Raw genomic sequence first — 9,162 nt, 5'->3', positions numbered from 1 at the left:
TGTTGTTTTTTTAATTATTATCAGTAATTTAATATGATTTTAAAATTAACATAATTGAATTTAATATCATTTAAAATTGTTAAGATTTTTTTTCCTTTTTAAATGATAATAAACCTAAAACATACAATTAATATGTTGAAAACAAATTTAAAGTTTAGATATATTTTAAATTATTATAAATATGAAAAAATTATTATTATTATTATTATTAAGAATGCATCCAAGCCCTCTTATTTGTTTTACGTATTTTTTCAGTGAACGTTTCATTTTTGTTCAATTAAGTATAGTTATACTTATTTTTGTAATTTTTCTAAATTAATCTGATCTTTCAATTTTTTTAAAATTGCAATTTGATCTCTCATTTTTAAAAGATGGATATTGAAAATAATAAATATGCAGTAGACCGAGAATATATATAATAATAAAACACAATAAAATATTTATACACTAAAAAAAACGAGGATAGCTGTTGTAACTGTTAGAAAAAAAAGTCCAATTTTTAAATTTTATTAAAACAAATATTTAGTCCGGTAAGTTAACAGAATTGATATTAACAAAGATTGTTACACAATTGACTCAAATTTCGTGATTTTAAGCGAAGAAATAGATACTTCCAACGGACCGAAAATTCTTTCCTCACACGAAAATCAAATTACGATAGAAAAAAAATAACAAAACCACAAAATTTATATGCAATAGTATTATTAATACTGTTTATTTATAATACTTAGAGTTTTATTTTAATAAGAATTTTATATTAATATTTTTAAATATTATTAAAATAAAATTTTAATTTTAATGAATAAATAATACCATCAACGTATAATTAAGTATAAGTAATTTCTGTTCAAATTTGAAAAATATTTATTATTATTATTATTATTATTGTGGTGTTTTGGTGTTATTCCACGAAGTGGTAGGTTTCAACATAGGCTAGGAGGACGACGACAAAGGAAGGGCAATCCCAACATGTACGGCGGAGCCTCCTCCAAACTGGGCCGCGCCGCCCCTAAGCGCCTCCACTCCTCTTTTCCCCTGCCTCCGCCGCCTCACCGTCCATCCGCCCCCGCCGGTCGTCTCTCCCTCGGCGCCTCCAACCGCAACGCCGCCCGCGGAGCGCCGGCGGCGGTGGAAGAGACCTTCAACCTTGTCGCCGGAAGCAATCCCCTCGCCTTCTCTATGATTATAAGGCTGGCACCCGACCTCGTTGAGGAGATCAAGCGCGTGGAGGCACAGGGCGGCACCGCGCGCATGAAGTTCGACCCCAACCCCAACCATCCCAACGGAAACGTAACGTTTCTCACTCGAATTTGCTTATAGCGTTTGATTAGTTTTGTGACCCTTCACTTTCAAGTGTTGTTTGTCAAATCAAATGCAAACTTGCTCTTTGAACTACACTTCCATTTATTTATTTATTTTTGGTTTTCAGTGATGCTCGCTTTTTGTTTGAATTTATTGATATGTTTTCAGGACAAAAAACACGTTGTAAAGAGTAATGTCAATATAGATTCAGGTTCACGGAATTTGAAATTATGCTTATGTGTGTATATTGTGAAATTCATTGACTGAGCTCGAATCTATATTAACACTACTCTGTCTTGAACAGTGTTAATAATAGTGCTGCCAGGAAGTAAGAACTATCTGTTGAATATTGTGCTTAATTTGAAACAATTTTCAATGATATACTAAATTACTAACTCGTGGAATAATCTATATTCTTTCTATTCGAGATTAAAATTAGAATGGCATCGCAGGTTAGTTCTGCGCACAGTTTGTGTCTACTATATTTTGTTTCTGTATGCTGGCCTCTTTGTTAAGCAATTTTGGATTTGTAGTTTGAAGGGCCTGTTATTTTGTTTGTGCCAGATTATTGATGTTGGTGGGAAGGAGTTCAGATTTACCTGGTCGAGGGAATTTGGTGACCTCTGCGATATCTATGAAGAGCGTCAAAGTGGCGAAGATGGAAGTGGCTTGCTTGTTGAATCAGGATGTGCCTGGCGCAAGCTGAATGTGCAGCGTATCTTGGATGAGTCAACCAAGAATCACGTCAAAATGCGGTCGGAGGAAGCTGAACGCAAGCTAAAGTCTCGCAAGTATGTAGCTGTTATTTGGATATTCCTTATATGTCACTATGCACACTATTTGATGCTCTTCGCCCTTTGAAAACCTTGGCTTCAACTTGCTATTATCTTGTATTATCCTTCAGTCTTTTTCCTTGTAATTTGTTACTGCTTGGATTTGATATGCATTTATAAGAAAATGTGCATGATATTTCTGTTAGAAAATCTTAATATATTTGTTAGATGGACGCTAATGGAGCAGTTGCTCTCAAAGTGTTGCCCTTGTATGCTCAAAATTTGAAGGCATGCAATAAAATTCAATCAATACATAGATCAGCATGTATAGATTTCAAGCAACTACTAGGGTAATAATATTGAAGCTGAGTTTTAGAGTCCTGATGGTGAATTTTTTATATGTTTTTCCTATGATTGTCATGATTTTTAGTTGCTTCAGAATTTCATCACATATATTACTAAAAAAGGTACAAGTGTAATGGATTACTTGTACTTAGGTACTGAGATGAGTTATGGGTTTTTGTTAGTTGGTGTATTATTCACAAAATAGGGGTGAACTTAGGAGAACAGTTCTGGGTTACTTTCTGTTACTAACAACTCAACAGTTAACAGTTATCTTAGCAGTCAGTTAGGTGCATCCTCTAACTGAATTGTTCAATGGGAGCTCTAACAGAATTAGGGGTGAGGGAGGGAGAGAAACAGGAAGAGCAATTCTTGGGGTACTTATTTATGGGAGTGGAGTGAGTAGAAAGGCCATGTTGAATTCTTGGAGTTGAGAGAAGATTTATTCCTCTTGTTTTTGTTGTAACCTTTCCTCTTGGCTCTACAATCTTCTTGATTCACAGTTCAGACCCAAGGATAGGAGTGACTGTAAATCCTTATTGTTTTTCTACCCTTCTGGTACTATTCTATTAATTTCTGCCATGTAATTTTACAATATACAATGTCAATAATGTGCATTTAAAGCTTTATTTTTTAGAAAGTAAAGGAACTATTGGTGATATTATAATCAGCCATTTGGCCTCTAACAAGAGTTTCTTGGTTTAGACTATAGTCTATTTCTAGAGTTAAAATCTTTATTAACTCATCTGTATCTTTTATTAACTAAATAGGTTGCTTAGGTTTCTTGGAGCTCAATGATTTTTCTTCTCATATTACTTTTCATACAGTGATGTTTATGATGTAAGAATATCTCCTTTATGTTTTCTTGTTTTGGTCAATTGTTCATTTATTTAAGTTCTTTACTACAGAGCCATTGTCTTAGAGCCTGGGAACCCGTCTATGAAAAGCCAGATAAAGGCATTAGCAGCTGTTGAAGGTAATTTTTCTTTTTCTTCTTGTACTTTATGGGTTAGTTTCTCCTATTATATTTTAGGTTTACTTATAAATTTGGTCCCTACATTTGGTACCACTTTTATTTTAGTCCGCACATAGAAAAATCATACATTTTTATCCTTATATGAAAAATCATTTTCAAATCAATCCCAGCCATTTATTGATGTTAAATTTAGTTTATACATGACAATATTTTTTGTTTTAATTCATATATTTGCACTTCATTTTGGTCCCTCTGTATAAAAATTTTACATTTTGCCTTTATACATAATGTAGCATTTGTGTTTTGCTCCTTTCCTTAAAACTATACTAACTCTATTAGAACTTCAATAAATAGTGGGAACCAATTTGTAAAATTTTTTTCATATGGGGACTAAAACAAAAAGCAAGTAAGGTATAAGGTGTAAGAATCTTATTTCACTTATATTTTAAGTGTTATGTCCTGGAGATAAGCACCTTGAAAATTTTTTGTGATGATATTAGGCATGATTATCTGCTGATGACCACTCTGTTTTGTTCTTCTAAAACCTTCCAGTTCTGCTGTATTTAGTTTAATATTGTTGATATTGAATTATTCTACCAAAGAGCCTTACATTTCCCTTGTCCAGCTACACCTTGGAAGAATTACAATAAAAAGAAAGAGGCTGCACTTAAGAAAAGGAAAGTAGAAACCCTTCAAGGTGATTAAATTTACATCTTTCCGACAAAGTTTTAATCAATATTAACTTAGCAGTATTGAAACACCCCTTCCGATAAGTTTTTGTTAACTCATGTAGTTTATCTGTAATGCTTGGAACATTGTTTATAGTTGGAGGCCCCCCAAAATCTTCCCATAGATCTGGATTGACTTCAACAAGTACTACTATCAAGGGCAGACAATCCTCTCCTCTTCCATCTCCACCAGATCCTTTTGCTGCTTCATCCTCTCCACTGGGGGCTGTAAATATGTCTAAGAGCTTTGAGGATGCTCTTCCATCACAAATGACAGGCAAGCAAGATACTAATGCTGTCTCTGAGAAAGAAATCCCTACAAGGACAAACAATGCTATGAGGAACACACCAGGAGGCAAGGGAAATAGTGGATCTAAACCAATAGATTTGCAGGGCATGTTAATATCTCTTCTTAAGGATAAACCTAATGGAATGACTTTGAAGGTGCTGCATAAAATCCAGTATATAATTTTTCTTAGGCTTGTTTTTAATATCTCTAACTATTTAATTAATCTAATTTAATTGCTTATCCCCTTTGATTATAGGCCTTGGAGAAAGCTGTTGGAGACACACTTCCAAATTCCATAAAGAAAATTGAGCCAATTATTAAAAAAGTAAGTGGTGGGTTCTGAGAATCTGTTGAGACTATTGTTTTATGATACACCTGTGATCTAATTTTTCATTTAATTTTGAGCATCAGATTGCAAAGTACCAGGCCCCAGGAAGGTATATTTTGAAACCAGGAATGGATTTGGAAAACTCAAAGAAACCACAGACTGAAAGTGGAAGGTACCTGTTATTTTCATGTAACAATATTATAATATGCTGGTACTGCAAGTGCATCACTTTTATGAGCCCCTTCATACATTTAAGATGTACTTTTTATTTTACAGTTCTCCTGATGACAATCGTAGCCAGATACCTGCTCGTGAAGAGTTTCATGATCAGACATCAGCTCCACAGGGAGGCTGTGAAGAGAAAGTCCCAAATGATGATTTGGAGGAAATGGTTCAAGTAAAATCCAAAGTGGAAGAAGAATCAAACACATTGGAAAAAGTTGATGCCCAACATACTTCACCTGAAGGGCAGGCGGGCAGCTCTAGTGATAGTGGAAGTGACAGTGACAGTGAAAGTGACAGCAGTGATAGTGGAAGTGACAGTGGAAGCCATAGTAGGAGCAGAAGCAGAAGTCCTGCTGGAACAGGGAGTGGGAGTAGTAGTGACAGTGAAAGTGATGCATCTTCCAGTAGTAAGGAGGGACTTGAGGGCTCTGATGAGGATGTAGATATTATGACAAGTGATGATGAAAAAGAGCCAAAGCCAAAACCAGAAGCTTCTGACCAAAGGATGACCTTACAGGTTCCAGTAAAATCTCCTGAGATTGATGAGAAGCAGAATGGTAATGAATCTGATGCAGTTGAAATTGAAAAGGACATACCGGAGGAACAGGAGGCTGAAATGGCTCTACCTATGGCTACCATTTCCAATAGAAGTGGAAAATATGCTGAAGAGACACAACCTTTTTCACTTGACTATCAACAGCTCCAGGAACGCCAAAATTATATTGGGAGTTTGTTTGATGAAAGGGAAAATGAGGTCAAGGATAGCTCTAGGCATGAGCAGTCTGACAGCTCCTATAGGTTATCCAAAGGTAAATGTAGGAGGGGTTCTGATGTGAGGAGCACTGATGAGCGATCTGAGCGTACAAAGAGATCTAAAGCAGGAAAGTTGACTCATGAACCATTTTCTCCTGGAATGGATGTGCAGACATTTGAGAATTCTCGGAGTTTGTCTCCTTTTGAATTTACTGAAGACACTTGTAAGGGCCCCCAGATGCAAATGTTGAACAGAGCTGATAAACAAGGAAATTCCAGTGTTGGCTTACAGAAAGGATTTAATCAAGCATTTCCTGGAAAATCTAGTTCAGATTTACCCCAAAAAAATCAAAGGTCCTTGGATCAAACTCATCCCGGAAACCCTTCCTACCCATTAGAAAAATCAGTTAAAAAAGGTGAAAGTGTAAGGCATGGCAAAAAACATTCAAGAAAAGGCTTTCATGCACGTGAAGTTTATTCTGTGCAGAAAGATAAATCCCATAAAGATGCCTTAAATGCAGATATTCATGCCACAGATAAAAAAGTCCCCAGGAATTCCAGGGATGGTACTGATGGAAGTAAACAGTCACTATCCATGGATTCTTATTACCAAAAACAAGGTGAAATGGTTGGTAAGTTAAAGGAAGGCCAACAAGGTGTGCAGTCACAGTTGGGAACATCACCTAAAGACAAGAATAGATTTGGTCTTGATAAATCACTTCAAAGAGAGCTTTCAGACCTGGAGTTGGGTGAATTTCGTGAGTCCACACCTGATGAGACTCACATGGCAAAACAATTTGAACAAAAAGATTCGTTTAAACGTTTGGAAATCAAAGCAAACATGTCAGAGGACAGGAATTCTGATATTACTAAAGTAAAACCTTCATCTAAAGCAACTTCAGATTCTGGAAAGCAATCCTCAGTCTTTGTAAATTCTGGTTTTCCCAGTAATTCGGAAAGCGCAAATAAAAAGAACTCAGATAATCATTTTGAAGATTCAACAAGATCTCGTTCTAGAGTTATGCAGACTCATTCACAACATTTAAAAGCAGATCATGCAGAAGTTGGAGCTCAAAACAAATTGGCAGAAATGAGTGGTAAATTTAGAAATAATGAATCTGGGGTGAGCCAAGATATTGATTTGGAAGGTCGCAGTGAAAGCAACAGAAGAGCGTCTGCAAATGCATCTAAACAAGACAGTAGACGTGGAATGGCTTCCTACCCAGTGAAAGAAAGTAAAAGACAGACACCTAATTCAGTGGAAGAGATGGCTGATGGAGGAAAGGATTCTGTGTTTGCAGATAGAAATATTAGTGATCAGAAGAAGAGAGAATCATCTTCAGATGAAAATAGTTGCTCATATTCAAAGTACGAAAAGGATGAACCTGAATTGAGGGGACCTATAAAGACTTACTCCCAGTAAGCAGTTATATTTTATTTATTTTAATTTTTTATTGTTGTTCTAGTGATTGATGTTGTGATAGGGCTCTTCCATTGAGTTAACCACTTGATTTTTGGCATCTGATGTGTTTTTTTCCTATGCAATGTTAGATATAAAGAATATGTGCAGGAGTATCGTGATAAATATGATAGTTACCTCTCCTTGCACAAGATTTTGGACGGTTACAGGTAAATCCTCTTACAAATCAAATTTTCATCGCTTTTACAATGGATGTTTTGTTTCATTACTTGTCTGATATTCTGTCCAACATCCTACCCATAATTTGTAGGGATGAGTTTCAGAAACTAGGCGACGAATTTAAATGTGCTAAAGGTGATAGATGTAACGAAATTGTGGAGCAGATCAGAGAATCCTATCGACGTTGTGGACCGGTATGTTCTATTTGGCACCATCCCATGCATACAGTATTTTTATGATTATATAGAGCTCAAATGTTGGAAAAATCATATTTTTAATATATTATTGTTCTGCATTCAACAGTTTCTTAAATTTTTATTTGTACTTTAACCCCATTTATCTAATCCATCCCCCCTTTCTGTTTTGGATGATGATCTTTAAAAATACTTGCACTGTCTTAGTCACATATATGATAATCTTGAAGGGATTCTTTTTTATTGATAGTGATTGTGCATGAGACAAACGGAATCCTCTAGTTCATGTGGATGTCTTAAGCTGGTTAATCTTATTATCTTAAATAGCAACCTGATATAGCATTGCCAGCAGTGCTATTGGCTGATAGTTGTTTAGTTCTTCTTTATGCAATTTTGGTTGAGTTTAAAGTTAAACAAATTTCTGGTTCATCTTTTTATTAGTTGTTTGTGTTTGAGATATGGGACGTGTTTCAATCTTTTCTCTAACTGCTTCACGCGTTACTAAAATCGTAAAGCTCTCCTTGTATTTAGTATATATTTTCTAAACGTGTCGGCATGATGTGAGCTGCAGAGACACAAGAGATTGAAGAAAATATTTGTTGTGCTTCACCATGAACTGGAGGTAATCATTTACATATTCTCTAACCTTGATCTGGAATTTTATTTTTATTAAAATCCATGCAGTAAGATAATGCTTGATTGTTGTTTTTGTAATTAACTTTTTGTCTTTTCCCATCATTATTATGTTTTATCTTTTTTTATGCGCTTAACGCTTCTTTTTCCCACTTCTTGCAGAATATTAAGCAAAGGATCAAAGACTTTGCAGAGTGGTATACTAAAGAATGAAAATAGTAGAGTACTATATACATGAAATTGAAGCCTATTTATCAAGCTTAGCACTTTTGGGTGATACGTGATGCGTAGTTGAGTAGATGAATTCTTGTGTGAGTTGGATTTGCACTAGCTTTTAATACTAATTTTGGTAGAGCCGTATATTTGTATATAAATAAAATTTTGTATATTGCTTTTGGGTATAGGTCTGGCTTATTTTTTCCTAGCCTGACCTTCTTTTTGTTTACATGACTGGATAAATTGTATATTTCTTTTCTTATCGTTTAACTAGTTTAGCGTGCTTCAGTCTGAACAAGCCTAGAGAAGCTGAGTAATATTTTTGGAGTGATTCATTGGCACCCCTCATCATTTTGTTTTCCTTCTTGTTTCATCTGAATAATGATACGATTAGTTTTAATAATAATCTTTCCCACTTGGTGGAGTTGACTACTTGGATTAAATGGCGTGATAATGTCTCGTTGTGAATCCTGTGTTTAGTTAAATTAAAGGCCACTAAACTTTTTTTGAAAAATATTTTTGTCTTTTTTATCAGTCTACCTTTAACTCTAATGATTGCCTTATCTATCATTTGATTTTGTCTTTCTACTTTGATTGGCTTTGTGGATGTTATAAAAAAAGGAGTGATCTTTAGAACAAAAAAAAAAATATTAACCTAATCTACCATTTACCATTACTTTTGCTATAATATAAAATATTACAAATGTAATTATTTAGTATAATAATTTCAATTATATTTGATATCAATGTTACTTTAGATAATA

General features: G+C 34.8%; 1 protein-coding gene across 1 annotated transcript; it reads left to right on the top strand.

The window, feature by feature from the left end:
• Positions 1–910: 910 nt before the first annotated feature.
• LOC113848929 (dentin sialophosphoprotein) lies at positions 911–8,630 on the top strand. Its single transcript, XM_027478358.1, has 13 exons — positions 911–1,290; positions 1,867–2,093; positions 3,326–3,393; positions 4,019–4,090; positions 4,219–4,565; positions 4,667–4,735; positions 4,822–4,910; positions 5,015–7,135; positions 7,268–7,345; positions 7,447–7,549; positions 8,121–8,171; positions 8,345–8,417; positions 8,464–8,630. The coding sequence occupies exons 1-12, from the start codon at positions 970–972 to the stop codon at positions 8,393–8,395; spliced, it is 3,597 nt and encodes a 1,198-aa protein (XP_027334159.1). The 5' UTR covers positions 911–969; the 3' UTR covers positions 8,396–8,417; positions 8,464–8,630.
• The last annotated feature ends 532 nt before the right edge of the window (positions 8,631–9,162 follow it).

The sequence above is a fragment of the Abrus precatorius genome, unplaced genomic scaffold (genome assembly GCF_003935025.1).
Source record: "Abrus precatorius isolate BTA unplaced genomic scaffold, Abrus_2018 Scaffold9, whole genome shotgun sequence".
NCBI lineage: Eukaryota > Viridiplantae > Streptophyta > Magnoliopsida > Fabales > Fabaceae > Abrus > Abrus precatorius.
This window is presented reverse-complemented; position numbering and strand designations above follow the sequence as displayed.

Excerpts from the sequence above, each read along its gene's own strand:
- LOC113848929 (XM_027478358.1), top strand. The coding sequence starts at position 970 with ATGTACGGCGGAGCCTCCTCCAAACTGGGCCGCGCCGCCCCTAAGCGC. Across the intron at positions 3,394-4,018 it reads GGCATTAGCAGCTGTTGAAG|CTACACCTTGGAAGAATTAC; the intron begins GTAATTTTTCTT and ends TCCCTTGTCCAG. Across the intron at positions 8,172-8,344 it reads TGCTTCACCATGAACTGGAG|AATATTAAGCAAAGGATCAA; the intron begins GTAATCATTTAC and ends CACTTCTTGCAG.